Source organism: Haliaeetus leucocephalus, unplaced genomic scaffold (genome assembly GCF_000737465.1).
Source record: "Haliaeetus leucocephalus isolate CR32 unplaced genomic scaffold, Haliaeetus_leucocephalus-4.0 Scaffold236, whole genome shotgun sequence".
Lineage (NCBI taxonomy): Eukaryota > Metazoa > Chordata > Aves > Accipitriformes > Accipitridae > Haliaeetus > Haliaeetus leucocephalus.
In genome coordinates, this window is record NW_010972672.1 from 13,579 (window position 1) to 32,852 (window position 19,274).

Genomic DNA, 19,274 nt, shown 5'->3' on the forward strand with positions numbered 1-19,274 from the left:
ATGGGGGGGGGGGGGGGGGGGTGTGCCTGAGCTGCAGACAGAGGAGCATAGCACACTGATGCACCTGCAGTCAGTCTCCACCCCAAGCAGCCCCATACCTGTTGGTGACAGCCCGTGGCGAGCAGAATGTCCCCAGCAGCCAGGAGCTGCATGCTGAGGAGAAAGCTGCCATTGCTCATCATGCAGTCTGACACAGCCACACAGGGAGGTGTGGGATGGTGGTATGTGTTTTTATAATGACCATGCTGTGAGGTCACAGCCCTGCAGGTAGGGACACTTCAGTGACATCACAGCCCTGCATCACACCAGCACTCACTCCTGATGTGGATACCAGCCTGGCAGTGCAGCCACCCAGAGCAGGGGCCCCAGGGCTTTGGGCATCCCGCTGCCGTGCACTGACAGCTTCCCATCCCTGTGAGCATGTCAGGGATCCCAGTCCCAGCATCACAGACTGGCTAGGATAGGCAAGGAACAACCTGGTCTAGCCCTCCCTGCTCAAGCCAGGCCACCTGGAGCCCAGGACCACATCCAGGTATCTTTTGAATACCTCCAAGGAGGGAGGCTCCGCAAGCTCCCTGGGCAGCCTGTGTTAGTACTCAGTCACCCTCACAGTGGAAAAGGGTTTCCTGACGTTCAGACAGTGTCTCACATTTCAGTCTGTGCCCATTGCAACATTTGATTTTCCCCAAGTGCAACATTTGAGCTTGGGCAGGACACGGTGCCCCTGCCAGGGGCTCCTCCATCCGGGGTCACAGAGATCTCACTCAGGCTCTCCAGGCATACTGAGGCTCAGCTCCAGCTCTGTTGCTAATGTATCATCATTAACCTAGATACAAAAGAAAATACAGACTGGTTTGGTGGCTTCTGTCAGGGAACAGCAAAGACCAGCTACTCCCCAAAGGATGGGGATAGCCAGGAGGCACCCCAGCACAGGCAGCACCCTCACTGGTACGGTGCAGTCCCATGGGGCATGAGCTGGGGCTGGTAACTGGGCCCATCAACAGCCCCAGCCACAGCAAGCTATGAACCAAGTGCAGCATCCATCAGGAGCATGGGGCTGGGGGTAAGATACAACATACATCCAAGGAGTCCATCTGGGAGAGGAGCTGCCTACAACACAGGTCCAAGGCATCCATCCAGGAGACAGGGCTGCGGAGCAGCCCAGCTACAACATAGCTCAGAGGACAGAGGGCTGAGCACAGCTGGGACTCCTGTGGCCATGGGTGTGGGGCCAGGTGAGGCTGCTCAGGGAAATTAGAGCCTATTACTGCCCTCCAGGCCCCAACAACTTTAAAGTAAGTCTAAAAGTCAGTTTACAAAGAATAAACTCATTTAATGCTCCCCTTTCAATAAAGTAAGCAAGCTTACAGAAAATGGTGCCATTCCACCCACTCTGGAGCTAGATGACTATTATACAGGGAAACACAATTTGATGCTATCCTTCCTGAGATCTTCATAGCTTTAGAGCTACTTCCCTGTGCTCAAAAAACACTCAGAGAGAAAAAGCTTATCTTATATGCAACCAGAAATAATGCTGGTGACCACTGAGAAAAATATAGTTTTTCATCAACGTGAAGAAAAGTGAAATGCCCTGGGCAGAATTATCCAACATTGATTACACATCCATAATAACAGGGTTCAGGCACTGAGCAAGCCTGGCCTTGTGGATGGCAGAATCACCCAGGGATTCCTGCCTGGTTTCTCTTTCATTCTCCTCTAAAGCTGGGAAAGCCCCTGTAAAGCCAAGTAAGCAAAGCTGTAGGAACTGTCACAGTCAATACCTTTTCAAGAAATACTCTCCAAAAGAACATGCTGGAAGTATCTGTGCTTCTCACCTGCCACAAGTGCCTCTAGCAGCCACGTCACCCCATCCCAGAGGTGGCACACAAAGGTCACTGTGGAATGGGATTGTTATAAAGCCTATTAAATGGTGGCACTCACCTGCAATTAGACTCCCTGGGAAATGGCCTCACAAAGGGGATAATTAGCATGCCCCTAATTACTACCACTTCCTTTGGTGCTGTAAGAGTATGGCTAAAAAATTTAGTTTTACTCTACCCAGGAAGAAGATGGTCTGTAAGCATTTAAAGACTGTTTTCTACACCTCTGATGCCAGAGGTTGCACAAGCAACATGGGACAGAAAAAGAAAAAAAACAGTGGGTTTAAATTATGTTAATTTAAAAGCAACTTAAAGCTCTGATCTCCATCAGGTGGGGCAGGGAACAGAAATAGCCATAGTTGGCTTTGGGTGCATAGAGGTCAGGCAAGACGTGCTTACTCCTCCTGTCTGGCCTTGCCATCCCTGAGTGTGTGGTGGCCATCACCAGTCTCAGTGACGCAGTGAAGCTGTCCCCAGGGGACTCCTGGGCTCCTTGCTGCTTTTGCAGCTGTCTGCTGGGGAATGACCTGACCCTGTCAAGATGGTCTACGGAGCCCTAAAAATTTCAGGAGATCACTTGTAGAAAAACAGGTTGTGGCTGACTTACAGGAGAAAGGGTCCTTCTGCCTGAAGGTGCTTTGAGTTTGGGTCTCTCTAGGAGGCAGGTCTTGACACTGGATCGAATCACTGTCTTAATGCAGAGATGTTAATTACAACAAGCAGCCAGGACCATGCTTACAACCACTGAAGTCATACCTGCATCTGCATGGCCCGAGCTTCCACTTTGTCTCCTTCATTTACCAGCACATGTGCCAGGCACAGAGCTCACAGAATTGCTCAGTCCTGCTTTCTCCATGGAAATCCACAAATCGGGCTGCCTCCTCTACCAACTGCTAATAGTTGCAGCCGAAAAAGGGAACAAAACTGAAACACCACACGTGGTTTATTTTGATAGCTTTTGAACTCACATTTCTCCACTTCTCATTGTGACAAGATTCTCCAAGCTTTGCCTAAAAATAAAACATCAATGAGGACAAAAGGGCTGTTGCTTGTAAAAGCATCCCCTCCCCTTTCAGGTTTCTGCACAGCTAAGAAAAGCTTAAATATCTGTATGTGTGGGTGTGTGTATATAGACTCTCTCTCTCTGTCTATGTACTTATTGACATAATATATACACAGTTTTTCATCAGTCCTAAGCAGTTTCTGTGCTTTGGTGCTGAGCAGCAATCCAAGCCAGCAATCAGCCACCAGCTGACACAAGCCCTGATGGCTGTAGGATACCTCATGCTTTTCCAGTTTAACATCAGTCTTGGGTGATCCCCGCAAGCACTTGGGCTCATATTGCTCAGTGGTTACAATCTGTGGGTTTTCCGTTCACTGAATAACAATCTCAAATTCCTCCCACCAGGAACTTTGCTGCAAACCAGTATGTTTATTAGCAGCCCTTGGGCATTTTTCTAGGGCCACCCGCTTTTTCCAGCCAGAGCACTGAACTGCGCTGCCTTCCCAGCCTAATTTATTCTCAGCTTCCCAGTGCCGGGAATGAGTGGCAGGACAAGGCTACACGACACACCACTGCAGGGAATCCCAGCCCACAGGAAGCCCCGGCATGATGATGATGATGCACGAGCCTGGCATGCCCGGGCACCGTGTCCTCAGGGCTGGGACCCAGGTGGCCAAGGGTCCCCGCCAGACCCAGCAATGGGGCCAGAAGTCAGATCTGGCACCCAGCAGCCCAGAAATGGCACCAAAAAGGTCTTCCATTGCCTCCATCCACCCCAGTCCTCTGCCAATTTGGGTTACATCAGTGCTGTGGCTTGCAGTGAGCAGCATGTCCCACCCCTCACTCTGGCCCCAAGCATTTAATCGCTCTGCTGTTTTCGGGGGGAGGTCCAAACCATGTTTCTCCCTCCCGCTGCAGCACCTGCAGCTCCACTGGTGGCCATCCTCCCTTGCTTCCCCTTCCTCACCCTCTGGATAGCCACAGCAGCCCTGCCCAGGGCTCTGCCTCCCCTCCCAGTGCCCACCAACTGGTGAGCCTGGCTTGCTCTCCCGCTTCAGCATTTGCTCCTTCCCCGCGGCGGTCAGGAAAGAAATTTATTTTTTTAATCCCCCAGCTGGGAGTGGCGGACGGGTTTTGCCTTGCTCTGCCACATCTTAGTCACCATGGGACATGATGGTTCACAGCAGCAGACACAGCACATAGAAGCCCTGGTTTCCGTTTGGGAGCTGCTCCTGCATGGTGGAGAGACAAGGCAGCTCCTGTCTGCCCCATGGGGCTTCTCTCCCTCCTCTGATCCCAGGGGCCACAGCCATCACTGGCCACAGCTCTCTGCCAAGGGCCACTGTTTAGGCTTTGAAGTTGGGTGGCGGTGAAACCCATGGCTAGATTTTAGGTGAGGCAACCTCACAGCCTGCTCTGAAATACAGATGGCTCCAGATTGGTGTGGGAGCCTCCAGCAAGGACTTCCCTGCACCAGGGTTTTCCAGATACTCTGGGAACCAAGCCCCACACGGGGGCCAGCAAGGCCATCCTCCATGGTGTTCCTGTCATCCCTGCCCGGCATTATTCTGGCAAAAGCACACATGCATCTATGGTCCCACTGCTCCATCACAGCTCTCACTTCTGCCTTGTTTGTGCCAGAACCGTCCTGGGAAGAGGAACTAACCAGCAAAAATAGGGGAAGTGAGCCTGTCACAGCTTTCACAGCATTCACAGCAGAACCTGCTTTAACTGTTTGTTCCCCAAAACACACAGCAGCTGCCCTGTGCCACTGAAACCAGGGCCCAGCCACATGCCAGCATCCCTGGGCAGAGCCAGCTCAGTACCACTGGGACCAGCTTCCTGCAGCTCAGCAGTCCTGAGCAGGAGATGCTTTTCCCAGCTGGGCTTATTGCAGACCCTGGGGGAAGGACAGGGATGGGATAGAGGAGGCTGCAGAGGGCCCTAATGTAGATACGTGTTGGTATGGGGGACACACCTGTGTCATGGACTGGATCCCATGGGGGGACTCTCCTGTCATAGTTTAACCCCAGACAGCAACTAAGCACCACATAGCTGCTCACTCACTTCCTCCCCCACCCAGGGGGATGGGGGAGAGAATCAGGAAAAAAAAAAGTAAAACTCATGGGCTGAGTTAAGAACAGTTTAATAGGACAGAAAGGAAGAAAATAAGAATGATAATAATACAGTAATAAAATGACAATAATAATATTAAAGGAATTGGAATGTACAAAACAAGTGATGCACAATGCAATTGCTCACCACTCGCCCACAGATGCCCAGTTAGTTCCCAAGCAGCGATGCCCCCCCCAGGCCAATGCCCCCCAGGTTATATACTAGGCATGATGTCACATGGAATGGAATATCCCTTTGGCCAGTTTAGGTCAGCTGTCCTGGCTGTGTCCCCTCCCAACTTCTTGTGCCTCTCCAGCCTTCTTGGTGGATGGGCATGAGAAGTTCAAAAAACATCAGTGTGTTATCAACATTCTTCTCATACTAAATCCAAAACATAACACTATACCAGCTACTAGAAAGAAAATTAACTCTATCCCAGCCAAAATCAGGACACCTCCAAACCCACCAGTGCCTGCCCCAGGGTCTCGGGCAGCATCTTCCCCAAGAGAGAAGGGAGACAAGCATTGCACTCCCCCTGACACTGAAACCACACTGCACCACCTCCCCGCTTCCTCTCCTTGCCTCTGCCACAAAGGAAAGCCTTGCAGTCAGCAGCAAAGTCCAAGTGACCAGGACCAGATCTCACCCCATCATGTGAGTGGGACCCCAAGGCCATGGGGCCAGGGACAAGTCCCTTGCATGGCACAAACAAGCTAGGGTCACACGGGGGGATTCATCTAGAGGAGTCACCCAAGCACCGACCAAGACAGATTCACATAGTGAAATTCCCTGGGCACAGTGAAGAGCTGAAGGTGATATTTCTCCCTGCCCCATCCTCAGCAATGCAGCTTTCATGGGGAGAGGGACCTTTCACAACAGGGAGGCAATGGGCTCCAGGCAACTGTCTGCTCCCCACCCACTTGTCTCAGCTCCACTCAGTCATTTCTCACATTGTCAAGTTCTCACTTCTCCTTTCCCTTTTGTTAATTCAACCCCCCCCAAAGGAAGAAGCACCCAGCAGCTGCACCCCCAGCCAGCTCATTTCCCCAGCTCCCGCCTCACTGCTCAGACGTCTGGTGAGGGTGCTGCACCGGTTCAGCCATGGGCTGGGTGCTGTGGGGGGTCCTGCTCGTCTGCGTGTCGGTGGCTTGGGTGAGAGGGGCTGAGCAGTCCCAGGAGCTGTCCTCCTCTGCTGGGTTTCCAGAGTGCAAGAAGGCCCTGAAGCTCCCAAGTCTGGAAGTCCTGCCAGGGGGGGGCTGGGATAACCTCAGGAATTTGGATATGGGCAGAGTCATCAACCTGGGCTACTCGCTGTGCAAGACCACAGAAGACGGATCTTATATCATCCCAGATGAGATCTTCACCATCCCTCGCAAGCAGAGCAACCTGGACATCAACTCCGAGATCATCGAGTCCTGGAAAGATTACCAAAGCATCACCTCTGCCTCCATCAACCTGGAGCTGTCCCTCTTCTCCTCCATCAACGGCAAGTTCTCCTACGACTTCCACCGGACCAAGACCCACCAAGTGAAGGACCATGCTGTCACCACACGAGTGCAAGTCAGGAACCTGGTTTACACTGCCAAGATAGACCCAGAGGCAGTCCTGGACAAGGGCTTCAAGAAGCAGCTGCTGACCATCGCCAGCCACCTGGAGAACAACCAGACGCGGATGGCTGATTTTCTGGCCGAGGTCCTGGTGCTTAACTATGGCACCCACACAATCACCTCTGTGGATGCCGGAGCCAGCTTGGTGCAGGAGGATCAGATCAAGGCAACCTTCCTGAAGGACAGCTGGGCCACACGGAGTGCTGTCACTGCCTCTGCCGGTGTGGCCTTCCACAGCATCATCAGTGTGAAAAATGAGGAGTCCCTGGACGTCACCTCTGGCTTCACCAAGCAGTATCTGGAGAACCGCACCAACTCCAGGGTAGAGAGCATCGGTGGGACCCCCTTTTACCCAGGCATCACCCTCAAGACCTGGCAGGAGGGGATCAGAAACCAGCTGGTGGCTCTCGACCGCTCAGGGCTGCCCCTGTACTTCTTCATTAACCCCAGCACCCTGCCAGAGCTGCCCACGCCCACAGTGAAGAAGTTGGCCAGGCGAGTGGAGATGGCTATCCACCGCTACTACGCCTTCAACACCTACCCAGGCTGCACTGATGCCACCTCGCCCAACTTCAACTTCTATGCCAATGCTGATGATGGCTCCTGTGAGGGTGTCATGACCAACTTCACCTTTGGGGGAGTCTTCCAGGAGTGTGCTGGACTGGCTGGCCCTGACACCAGCACCCTGTGCCGGGCATTGGAGCAGAAGAACCCCCTCACTGGGGCTTTCTCCTGCCCCACCACCTACACTCCGGTACTGCTGGGCATGCAGGAGCGGGAGGAAGGCCACAGCCATCTGGAATGCCATGACAAGTGCATCATGGGCATCTTCTGCCACCGCAAGTGCCGGGATGTCTTCTGGCTCTCCCGGGTGCAATTCAGCGCCTACTGGTGCGCCATGAGCAGGCCGGTGGCCCCAAACTCAGGATACCTCTTTGGGGGGCTGTTCAGTGCCCACAGTACCAACTCCATCACCGGTGCCCAGTCCTGCCCCTCGGGGTACTTCCCACTGAAGCTCTTCGACGAGCTCAGGGTGTGCGTGAGCCAGGATTATGAGGGGGGTGGCCAGTATGCAGTGCCCTTTGGGGGCTTCTTCAGCTGCCAGGCAGGGAACCCCTTGGCAGGGCAGCACCAGGGCACCACCGAGGACCCCCATGCCAAGAGCTGCCCCCCAGGCTTCAGCCAGCACTTGGCGCTCATCAGCGATAGCTGCCAGGTGGAGTACTGCGTCCAGGCTGGCATCTTCACAGGGGGCTCGCTGCCACCCGCCCGCCTGCCACCCTTCACCCGACCTCCCACCAACCTGCCAGCCATTGACACTGTGCTGGTGAGCAGCGGTAATGGGGACAGCACCTGGGTCAAGGATGGGCAGAGCCAAGTGTGGCGGCTGGCCCGGCCAGAAGAGATCCAGCATGCGGCGGAGATGGTGAGGGGCCGGAGGCTGACGGGGGGCGAGGCGGCTGGTGTCACTGCAGCAGTCCTGGCAGGGCTGGCCACCATCCTGGCGACGGTCTGCTACAGCCGCCGGAGGTACAAAGTGAGGGGGTACCATGCGATGGGGGACAGCCTGGCCACTGCAAGCTCCGAGGACAGCACTGTGCTGAGCGTGGGCAATGGGTACCAGCAAGGGCCGGAGGGGCTGATGGCATAAGCATCCCCCCTCCCCAGTTGCCAGGTGAGGTCTTGTACCCCAAACCCAGGCAAAGCCCCCTGCCCACCCCCCTTTCCAGGGACAAAGCTGCGCAGCACCCCCTGCCCCTCACCCCCTGGAGCCAAGGTCCCTGTCCCCACGGAGGCCCCAGGCTCACCTCTCCATAGGATGACACATGCTCTCGCCCTCCACCAGATCCCCAAGCTCCAGCCTCGAGCACCTGGGGGCTCCGTGGCCCTTCAGACATCCCTCCCCAGCTGACCTCAAAGGCCAACTCCCAGGGTTAACTCATCATCACGACCCACCACCATATCCCTCTGCCAGCCCCTGCACCTCAAACGGCTGCATCTCCCCGCTCCAACCAGTCCTGGGGCTCTGCCCCTTCAGAGATAAGCGAGCTTCCCCTCCACTGCAAGCCATGCCCCAGCCGTCCCCCCCCGCTCCAAAACCAAAAAAGGGGAGGCAGGGCCCTTCAACAAGCCACTGGGAACACCGGGCTGCCCAAGGAGAAGGAAACCCTGAGCAGAGCCATCTTCTTCCCCCTCCAGGTTGGCCCTAGAAAGCCAGGGGAAGCTGTGCAACCCCTCTACTCTCCCCTGACACACAAGAACACCAGCAGGACTCAAGGCCTCCACGGCAGGGACTTGCTACTTCTAAAAACATTGGGTAAGGATGCATGCTGGTGCCTGACTCCTGGGAAAAGACCCCCAGCCCTCCAAGCCCAGAGAGACCCCCAGCTACTGCAGGCACGCAGGGCCAGCACAGACGGCATTAGCAATGCTTCACCTCGCGGGAAAAGAGGGAGTCGAGGAGCCCCGTGGAGACGTGCGTGGGGTTAGCCACCAATTTCTGCTCACTGCAGCTAGAGGGCAACCCCTGCCTCCATGTATATCTATCCAGATAGATATACACACGCATGCAGAGGCACGGATCAGTTTTATTTCAGCCAGCAACTAATTGCGTAGGCAACACAGCATTAAAAAAGAAAAAAAAACACCTCACGTTGTGAAAAGAGTGTCACATTAAGAGCCGTCAGGCCGGCACCCAGGGAGGGTGGGGGACCCCCTCCCCTTTCCTCCCCCAAATTACAGGAGGGTTTTGCATAGCTCCAGCCAGGGCTTTTCTGCAGTGGGGGAAGCCCACGGCTCCGGTGGAGGAGAAATCACACTGCTGCAGCTCCCGTGGCTGCAGAGCCACCCAAAAAAAAGGGGTTTTCCTGGGGAAAGAGGTTTTCTCCCTTGAGGTAGAAAATAACATCCCATGCTAAGGATAGCTGGGGACAGACTGCTGCAAAGGGGCATCAGGGGGATGAGGGATGCCTGGCCCTCCCCACAGTGCACCCTCACTTGCCTGGTCACACAGACGACGGACAGAAGACAACAGAGAGGCCAGGCCGTGCAGGGACAGCGAGCATCCCCTGCCATCTGCTTTATTGACCCCCCCCCCCCCCACCTCCCCGCTGCGGGGTGACTGGCTGGGGGCAATGCATCCACCAGGCCAGGGAGAGGAAAAACAGCAACGACAGCAGAACGATGCACAGCAGGACGGGTCCCCCTCCCACACCACTGTCCCCTGGGACAAAGGGTGAGGTGACACCCCCCCCCCCCCCCCCAGGAAAACCAGGAGGGGAATGCAACAAAACGGGCTAGGAGGCCCCAAACCCCCAAGGAGCAACAGTGCAGGGCTGGGGGAAGCCTGGGCAGTGGTGGGTGCTGCCCCCCTCTCCACTCTCCAACCCTGGGGGTATTGCGGGACAGGGGCATGAGCCGCAAACAGCCCCCATCAATGGGGAGAGTGCCCCCAGGGCAGCCCACAAAGCTGTGGGGATCTCTCCAGCACCTTGTCACAGCTGGTTCTGGGAGGCCCTATGAAGTCCCCTGGGGGCTGGTGGGGACCCCAAGATGCCATGCAACTCCCCCACCACCACCCACACTCCCCTCTCATGCCAACCCCCCCTGGCCCCAGCCCAAAACTGCCATGCCAACCCACTGCCAGCCAGCTGTCTCCCCCCCCCCCCCCCCAAAGACCTCCCCAAGGACTGTGGGGATGGTGCTGGGACCCAGCAGGAAGGGGAGCAGTTCCCACCCACACCTGCCTCGGGACCCACAGGTGACAGCACTACCGTGGGGCACTAATGCCCTTCAGGGCAGGGTGTCCCCGCAGTAGGGGAGCAGCGCCTGCAGTGCTGCCCCCCATCCTGCCCCCCCCCACCCAGTACCACCAGGCTCAGCCCCCCAGGCCAGCCGCAGCATCGCATTCTCCCAGCCCCCAGGCCACCTTCCAAAATGCCACCACCTGTATGTACATATGCAGGAAAAAACCCCAAAACACGAGGTATATAAAAATTCAACGCGGGGACACCCCCATACGAACAGTTCAAGGAACCCACTACAGAGGGGGTGGGGAACAGGCCAGGCCTCCACACCCACTTCCTACCACCCACGGGCCCCTCCTTGCCACTGGGAGGCGGGGCAGCCCAGGCAAGGGGACCCTGCAGGGCACAGCTCAGACACAGCCAAGAGGAGAAGGGGGCACGGGGCTGGGAAGCCGGCAGAGGCAGACCAGGGCCCCTCCAACCTCCGTGAACACAGGAGACCAGTGGGGAGGTACCGGACAGGACAAACAAATAGATGGCTGAGGGACGAGGTGGAGCGAGGGGGACTCCCATGGCCTCTACTCCCACCCCAGGCCGGGTCCCAGCTCCAGGTGGGTGTCAGGGGCATCAGGCCAGGCTGGGACCGTCTGATGGATGAGGAGGGAGGGCAGCCTGGCACGCCACAAGCTCTCCGCACGGCGGCAGCAGGGATAGGACACCGGCTGGAAGGAACAGCCAAGCCAGGGTGAAGCCCCGTGGCTCCCTCCCCGCGGGAGTGACGGGGACAGCCAAAAGACCTTCTCCCACATTCCCGGCCAGCCTGGGGATGCTCCCACTGGGCGGGTGCCACTGGGAGCACAGGGCTCCCCGTGCCCCCTGCAAAGCCCCCAGGCGGGTTTCTCCAGCAGCTTTATCCTTGGCGGGGGGCAGCACAGGCACCCCTTCCCTTGCCTCCCTGCCGCAGTCTCAGTCCTTCTCCTGCGCCAGGCTCTCCTCCGTGATGCCCTGGGCCGCAAGCTCAGCCAGGACATTGTCCAGGTAGTTGATGTCAGGGTAGCCGTGGCCGGTGAGGTTGGAGCCGAACTCCGTCTTGTGGTGGATCTCGTTCCAAATTACCGTGTCTGACTCACCTGTGGTGCTGGAGGTCCCGATGGCGAAGATCAAGCGCCGGTCCCAGGCTACCAGCAGCAACTTCAGTACCTATGGAGGGGAGAGATGGGGCAGGCAGCAAGGCAAACGCAGGGGTGGAAGCACCCACTTCTGCTCAGGGCATATCTGATCGTCCTGGTACACCCCGGCAATGTGGGCAACCCACAGCCAAGCCCTCTAGGGAGCTTGGGATGCCAGCATGGGATCCTACCCCAACCAAAACAGCAGGACCAGGCTGCAGAGCTCCCCCAGTGCATGGGAACATCGCTGGGTTCCTGCAGAGCATGCTGGATGGGCTACAGGGAAAACCTCCACCCAGATTTGCCTGCATAAGGCCTGCTTTTCCCCATGCTCCAAATAGCTGCTCGCTCCCTCTCCCCCCTTGATATGCCCTTGAGCATGCCTTGGCGAACTCAAGCCGCCCAAGTGAGCCCCTCACCTTTCTGCCCTTCTCGCTGTCCGGCAGGTAGCAGTGCCGGGGGAAGCCGCGGGCAGTGAAGCTCTTCCCAGGGTTTGGATGCTCCGGTCCCTGCAGTGCGTGGAGTGGGAGAGGAACAAAACCCTTTTGGAGCTCAGAAGCATGCTCTGGGCACAAGGTAATCCCCCAACCTCAGTGGATGCAGAGCTGCCTGCTGCTGGGCAGCCATGCTCCAGCACAGTGGCCCTAAACACCACCATCACCCCCCTGCCACCAAGCAGATGGGGCCAACACTTTCATGCAGATGTACCCAAGATTTTCCACAACATTCTTACGGACACGCAGCTCCCGAGACATAGTTGAACCCAGAGTGCCAAGTCAAGGCATGAGCTGTAGCCTGACATGGGGGTGATGCAGCAGTGACAAGGGTGACTAGCCCCCACAGGGGACCACCCATGTACCCCCCTGGTCATAGGGCCGGGCCGCACCTGCACCCCCGGGGGGATGTTGTAGATGATGCGGATGGTTTTGCAGTCAGAGTGGCCAGGCAGCGCGTGAGGGATGATGTGATACTCCATCTTCCCTGGGGGCTGTGTCCCTGTCTTCACCCCATAGATGGTTTTGCAGGTGGGACACTGCAGACTCCCATCCTGAAGGAAGGAAAAGAGGGGAACATAATGAAACCAGTATCCCCCAGCACTGAGCCAGCCCGGGCATTTCATCCCTGAGTGGCAGTGAACACTGTTTTAATCATGAAAATAGTCATTTCAAAAACACTCAGGAAGCAGGGGGTAGGGCTGGGAGAATTTGCTACTGCAACCCAACTTTAACCAAAAACTGGAGGTCTGCATTTCTCTTCCTCATCAGTTTTACAGTCCTCGCTACTTTCCCCACCTCTGTTTTGTTTTGTTTTTCAAAGAGGGAAAGATAGTAAATATTAAAAAACCCCAAGCAATGTGAAACGCATTTTCCTGGGAATGTCAAGCACAAGGGCCATTTGCAGGGACCTCAGGAAAGCCCACCTATGGCTGGAAAAGCACTGCCCGGGCCAGGTAGCTCTGCTCAAACATGGAGGGATCAAAGTTCACTGCCACTAATTCTGGGAAAGAAAGCAAGGACATAAAACAGGGCACAGTGGTGGAAAAAATACCCACACAACCCTGGTTTCTGATTTAGTGCTCCCAAAATGCTGGCTGCTGATAAAAATTAAACTCTCCATCAGGGCAGGGAGGTCAGAGCCCTCTGGGGCAGCAGGACTTGAGCACCATCCCACTGAGGGCTGGTGGAGCTCAGCACAGGTCACCAAGCTGGGGGTTTGGGCATTGCCTGGGGCTGCAGCCTTGCACCTTGTTGCCGTTGTTGTACATGGCGACCAGGCAGTGGAGGTGGAAGACGTGGCCACATTTCACCAGCTTCCCCACCAGGTCGGGCTTGACAGCCGGCTGGGGTCCCTTGTAGCCAGAGGGTGCAGAGAGGCGCTCCATGCAGATGGTGCAGTCCTGCACGGAAGGAGAGGAGAGGGATCAGGTGGATGGATGCAGCCGGAGCTTTGCTGAGGATGTGGGGCTGATGAGCTGCCCTGCTCTTACCCAGGGACCAGCACCCACCTCTGGTGCCATGCCGTCACCCTGGGCCACCACAGGGGCTGACCAACACGTGCATGTAGCACACAGCCCCTCTTTGGAGGGGGACAGGGACAGGGCAGAGCCATGAGGGGCAGTGGGAGACCCCTGCGCAGCATGGGGGCATCGCCTGCGTCCCCAGTCGCTCCTCCCAGAGCAAAGCACCCCAGGGACACCCCAGCATGACCCCCGCTGCTCGCACCTCATCCGGCGGATGCCGCACCTTCTGCAGGTATTTTTTCAGTACCTCCTCCGGGGTTTTACCTGCGGGGGAGCAACAGTCAGAGGGGCTGGAGGGCAGCATGAGGGAAAACCAGTGCTGGGGGCAGTGGGAGGGGCAGGGGAACCAGGTAGGGAAGTGGAGACAGGAACAGGGGCCAAGTGGCAAAGTGCCTCTCACCCTTCTTGGCCTGTTTCTTGGTGGTCTTGCGGCAGGTGTGGGAGATGCCGGGAATGGACTGGATCTCACTTTTGCTGACAGGCGGGGGGTGCAGCACCAGCTTGGGGGGCCGTGTCAGGCAGACGGGCAGCCCGGCTGCACTCATTAGGATCCCTGTGATCCCTGGGCGAGGGGGTTTGAAATGGCACTGAGGAACCAGCGTCACCCCAAACCCCAGATATTTCCGCAAAAAACACCCACTGGGGCTGACTCCCCCCTGGGGAGGCCAGCACCTGCGGGCACCGGCTGCTCCACTGCAGCCCCATCCTCACCTGCCAGTGCTGGGTTGACAGGGCTGGAGCCGGTGAGGTTCTTCACGGGGACAGTGGGGACCCTGTGAGGAGCCAGCAGAGACCACATCAGGCCTAACGGCAGGCACCCAAGTCCCTGCAGCCCCCAGGGGCCAGACAATAGTTGCCTGAGCAACTGCACGGGCCCTGGCTGGAAATAGAGAATCCCCCAACAGGGTGATGTGCTCCCCCCTGCCCCACTGCTGCCTTTTCTCTCACTCTTTAGAAACCCCGCCTGCGTCTCCATTCATGGCCCCTTTTTGTCACCGCTCCCCAGGCCAGTCTGTTGTTTTTTTTGGTGGTTTTTTTTTTCCCCTCTTTTCTCCTACGGCCACGGCGCTGCCGCAGCTCTATTCCCCCCCGCCTCCCCTTGGGGCTCTCTTCCATGGGAAAGTTTCCCAGGCGGGTCAGGAGTGGAGGGAAGGGGGAGGATGGAGCACGAGAGGAAAGGGGCCAGGCTGTGACAGAAGGCTGATGGCAGAGCCAGACAAAGGGGAGAAACAGGCTCATTGAATGCCCACCCCCTCGAAAAAAAAGTGTCTTTGGAGGGTGGGGGTCTGGAGGGACCCCTTCTCATGGGTCTTGAATGGCTTTTCTTTGGCCCTTTTGCAGTCCCCCACCCATCCCCTGCCACCAAGAGAAAGAGCAGCCTCAGCCTCCTCATTGAGATGCAGGAGCCACCCCATCCCTGCTCCAGTCCCCAGGCACCCTTGGGGAAGGCGAGGGGCCCAGCAGAGCCCTCCACCTGCAGGAGGTTGGGGACCACCGAGGTCCATCTCCCGCCAGGCTCAGGGGTGATAGCACCCCTGCAGCGAAGAGCCCCACCGGCCTGCAGCCCCTCTGTGCCCTGGGGAGGCAAAAAAAAATCACGCTGCCCCTGTTGTCCCCCAAACTACCCTCTCACTCACACGCGGCGGGACTCACCCAGAGGCAATGAGCACCCGGGACTGGGCAATGGCCAGGCGCTGGAGGTGGCTGCGGTTCAGGGTGCCGAGGCCAGGATGGGATGCCTTGCCACTGCCCGTGCCAGGGGGGCTGGCGGCGGAGCTGGCTGAGCTCAAGGTGGGTGTGCTGGCTGCCTGCCGCCGGCCCCCTTGGGCTGCCAGTGGCTTCAGTGAGCCACGCACCGTGGCCATACCGTCAGGCATCTTGGCCCCTGAGGCCGGCGCTGGGGCTTTGGGGACAGCGGGTGGCACAGGGGGGGCTTTGCGGGGCTGCAGGGTGGCGGTGCCAGGGCCCGTGCCTGACACGGTGGCTTTGACGCTCATGACCAGGAGGCACTGGGGACAGGCGCAGGCGGGGACCGGGGGGGCCGCCGCTGCCCCAGGGCTGGCTGGCCAGGACTGTGACTTGGGCAGGGTGCCCGAGACCAATGGGTAGACCATGTCAAGGCGGCGGCGGACGCGGCGCTTGCGCTGGGTCTGCCGGTTGATCTGGCCCATGGTGGCAAAGTCGATGATGTAGCAGAAGCCAATGGCACTCAGGTCCACCCAGGGGTGCTGCTTCTCATAGGCGCGCTGGATGGTGATGCCCACGTCCATGTCATAGGGCGTCCACGACCCGCTGTCGTTCTCCCATTCCCACACAACTCCCTTGCCCGGCGCCGACGACGGGTCGTAGTAGCTGCGCCGGACAGGGCGGATAGTGCCTGAGGGAAGGCAAGAGATGCCGTCAGACCCTGGCGCCAGCACCCACCTGCAGGCAGGGAGCGAAACCACCCCAACCTGCCCCACCGGTGCTGTTCGGCACAGGGACAGGATGGCTTTCCAGCTCAGCTGTTGTCCCCGCCCTGCCAGGGGACTGGTGTGCCTTGGTTTCCACAGGCTGCTGCCTGCAAGCTGCCCTGCTGCTGGCACACCCCAAGGGCCAGGCAGCCCCTGGGCTGTACATGCATAGCACTGGGGCGCAACCCCAGCGTGACTGGGGTGAGGGAAGGGCAAATTTCACCCCCATCAGTCTACGGAGGTGGCCACCCTCCCAGCGCCAGTGTGCAGCCGCTCAGCCCTGATGGGGAAACACAGAACCACAAGCTTGGCCACTCCAACCTGCTCCCAGGGACCTCCCATGGGAGCCTGATGAAACCAGGCATGTAGGCACCGGACTTCTGTAGTGCCTGCCACGGCCCTGTCTCCCTCTCAGCTCTGGGATGGTGGAATAAAAGATTTAAGGGGCAGCACTGACCCCCGCAGTGGTGACATGTGCAGGCACCCACATGTGTGGGGGAGCAGGGCTCACACCAATCCCACTGTCTGCAGCTGCCAAACCAGCCCGCGACAAGAACCCAGCCTGTGGCACAGCGAAAATCCCCATGAGACTGAGCAAAGGAGTTTGAGCAGGGCCCCGTGCCCATCTCCTGCTCCCCCATCAGTGAGCATTAAGAGAGGGATGCGAGCGCAAAGCACAAAGGCTTTGTGGGTTGCATCCTTATTTTTGCTAGGTGTTTCCTTTTCTACCGCTCCCAGTTGACTAGGATGCATTAAAAGCATAGACACAAATTTTGGAGACTCCTACAATGAAGAGAAAGCCTTCCTCTTTGGGATGTTTCACAGCACAGCAGGGCACACTGAACGTGGCCGGGCTCAGCCTTGGGGTCCCATCCTGAGCATGCTACTAGCACCCAGAGCTGGTTAATAGGTGGGATGAGCTCACAAGCACTGCTGCCTCCATGCTCTTCTGCAAAACCCCATGGCTCAGCCCCACTGCCAGCAGTAGGAACTAGAAAGCTCAAAGAGAAGAAATAATAAGCCTGCTTCTTCGGCTTTTCACCAAGTGTCTTGCAAAGCCTGCAAGAATTTCAGTCCTTTTTCACCCCCAGCTCTCCGCTGGGAGCAGCCGCCACTGTCAGTCCCCACACAGGACCACTTCCCACGAAAAAGTGGGCTAAAAAGGAAAAGCTATTTATTAGCACTAATGACGGGTGCACATCAAGCACCCTGCTATGGAGAATGGGGTGCAGCTGCACCCCAGGCAAGCCAGGCCACCCGTCCCAGTCCTGTGAAGGGTTACTCAGGGGAGAAAAGCCACCGGCACTGGCGGCACAAAGCAGGGCCAGAGGAGAGTGGAGCAGTGATTTATCCTAATCCGGTGTGAGGCGCGGAGAGCAGCATCGGTTGCATGCGGCATCTGGCGGTCCCCGGGCGGCGGTGTGGGAATGCCATGCATCCCCCCAGCCCAGCATGGCCAGACGGCCTCCCATTCAGCAAGGGAAGAAAAGGGACAATAGCTATTCAGGGCCTGCCAGGGTCATGACCCCCCCAAATCAGAGCTGTTTAATGACCCAAAATACCAACATCCCCAGCAACCCAGGGAGAGACAGAACAATCCCCCTTTCAGGTCTCCTCCCCAGTCGACAATAGGCCTCCGAGGCTGGCCCCCAGCCCGGCTGCAGAGGTCCCTTGTCCCCACACCCCCGGGCAGGGGAGGGTCCCTGCCAGCCCCCAGGGCTGCTGGGGGAAGGAGGACAAAGGAGGGTGTCCAGCACCCCACTGCACCCAGCACCCCCTGTCCCAGGGACAAGGGACATTAGCTGGTCCCCTTCCCATGGCCATCAGGGGGGTGGTTGGGGGGGCACAAATCCCCTGTGCCAACCTCTCCCCCACAGGTGACTGTCCCCCACATTCCAGAAACCCTCAGGGCCATATGTGCCCCACCACCTTGGGAATCCCTCCACACCACCACCACCCCGGTGACCTCCATGCCTGCTTGTTGCCCTCTGACCCCTGAATACCCCCTTTACCTGTCCAAGCCACCACCCTGGGGACCTCCCCACCTGCCTGTGCCTTCCCTGAGCATGCCCCCACCTGCCTGTGACCCAACCCGGGGCAACCCTATGGGCTGCTGTGACGCAGAGCAGGGATTTGGCCCCCAAGCACCGTACAGCACAGGGCCTTTGGAGTTGATGGTGACTCAGAGGTAGCACACAGGGAGCTGGGCATGGTGAGGCAGGGCCCTGGGAAGGGTCTGCAGGGGACGGGCTCCACACAACGAAGGGACTGCAGGCCAGGGGATGAAAATGCCATAGCATGCAACAGGGCCCAGGAGGTGCAGCAGGGAGGAGGCCAGGCAGCCCAACCCCATAAGGGACCAGGAACGTGCGAGCAGGGCCAGCCAGCATGGGACATGGCAAGCACCTGGGGACCAAGTGGGATGGCGTAACACAAGCTGGCAGCAGGCAACCCAGGGAAGCTTCAGCTTGGGCAGCAGTGGGCAGGGCTGGGCAGCAGCATGGGACCGTGCACCAAGGAGCAGAGCTGTGCAATTCCAGGGCAGGCAAAGCAGGGCGGTGCAAGGCAAATCTAGATGCAGTATGGGACCAGGCAATGCAATCCAGAATCAGGCAGTATAACGCAGCACAGCGCCCAGCAGCACAGCACAGTACAGTACAGCCAGCAACACGACGGCAGGGCGGGTGACAGGACGTAACACGGGGCAAGGCAGCACAACGCAATATGGGCCTGGGGAAGGCAGCACGGTACATACAACCCAGCTCCAGATCAGGCAGTGCAATGCAGCATGGGACCCGGCAGCACAGCATTGTGCAACACCGTGCAATGCAATTCCAGGTCAGACAGCGCTGTGCAATACCGGACCTGGCAGCAAAGCGCTGCACGGTGCAACTCTACACCAACCGGTGCAACGCAATAAGGGACCTGGAAACACAGCAAATCCAGATCAGTCGCGTCAGGCAGGAAAGCACCCGACCGGGCAGGGCAGCACGGGGCCCGGCAGCAAACCCCCTGCAGCGCGGTGCAGCAAGGGACCGGGACCGGGACCACGCAGCGCCCCACGGCAGCGCGCAAGCGGTGCGAGACCAGGCAGGGCTGGGCGGCGCTGGAAGGCGCAGCGCGGTGCGAGGCGACCCGGAGCAGAGGGCACTGTGCAGTGCCAGGCCGGGGAGCCTCGGGCAGCGGGGGAGCGGGCAGCGCTACGCGGCGCCGAGCGACGCAATCGCAGCCCGGGGAGCCCGGCGCAGGGCCCGGCCGGGCCGGGCAGGGCACGACACCGC

General features: G+C 58.3%; 2 protein-coding genes and 1 long non-coding RNA gene across 3 annotated transcripts in view; 1 reads left to right on the plus strand and 2 right to left on the minus strand.

The window, feature by feature from the left end:
* Nucleotides 1–8,632, minus strand: part of LOC104832053 — an 11,234-nt gene extending 2,602 nt beyond the window's left edge. The window contains exons 1-2 of the long non-coding RNA XR_774379.1: nucleotides 8,619–8,632; nucleotides 3,348–3,350 (exon numbers count right to left, since the gene is read on the minus strand). This is a non-coding gene — a long non-coding RNA (uncharacterized LOC104832053). The remainder of the gene's footprint in view (nucleotides 1–3,347; nucleotides 3,351–8,618) is intronic.
* On the plus strand, nucleotides 5,950–9,177 carry MPEG1 (macrophage expressed 1). The gene has a single exon (XM_010568016.1). It carries the CDS (start codon nucleotides 6,100–6,102, stop codon nucleotides 8,254–8,256), a length of 2,157 nt encoding a protein of 718 aa, XP_010566318.1. The 5' UTR covers nucleotides 5,950–6,099; the 3' UTR covers nucleotides 8,257–9,177.
* A 1,940-nt stretch (nucleotides 9,178–11,117) lies between these two features.
* DTX4 (deltex 4, E3 ubiquitin ligase) overlaps nucleotides 11,118–19,274 on the minus strand; it is an 8,429-nt gene continuing 272 nt past the window's right edge. The window contains exons 2-9 of the mRNA XM_010568017.1: nucleotides 15,194–15,917; nucleotides 14,252–14,313; nucleotides 13,941–14,102; nucleotides 13,743–13,804; nucleotides 13,265–13,417; nucleotides 12,407–12,568; nucleotides 11,940–12,029; nucleotides 11,118–11,551 (exon numbers count right to left, since the gene is read on the minus strand). Coding sequence (XP_010566319.1) covers nucleotides 11,318–11,551; nucleotides 11,940–12,029; nucleotides 12,407–12,568; nucleotides 13,265–13,417; nucleotides 13,743–13,804; nucleotides 13,941–14,102; nucleotides 14,252–14,313; nucleotides 15,194–15,917 — 1,649 coding nt within the window. The 3' untranslated portion in view covers nucleotides 11,118–11,317. The remainder of the gene's footprint in view (nucleotides 11,552–11,939; nucleotides 12,030–12,406; nucleotides 12,569–13,264; nucleotides 13,418–13,742; nucleotides 13,805–13,940; nucleotides 14,103–14,251; nucleotides 14,314–15,193; nucleotides 15,918–19,274) is intronic.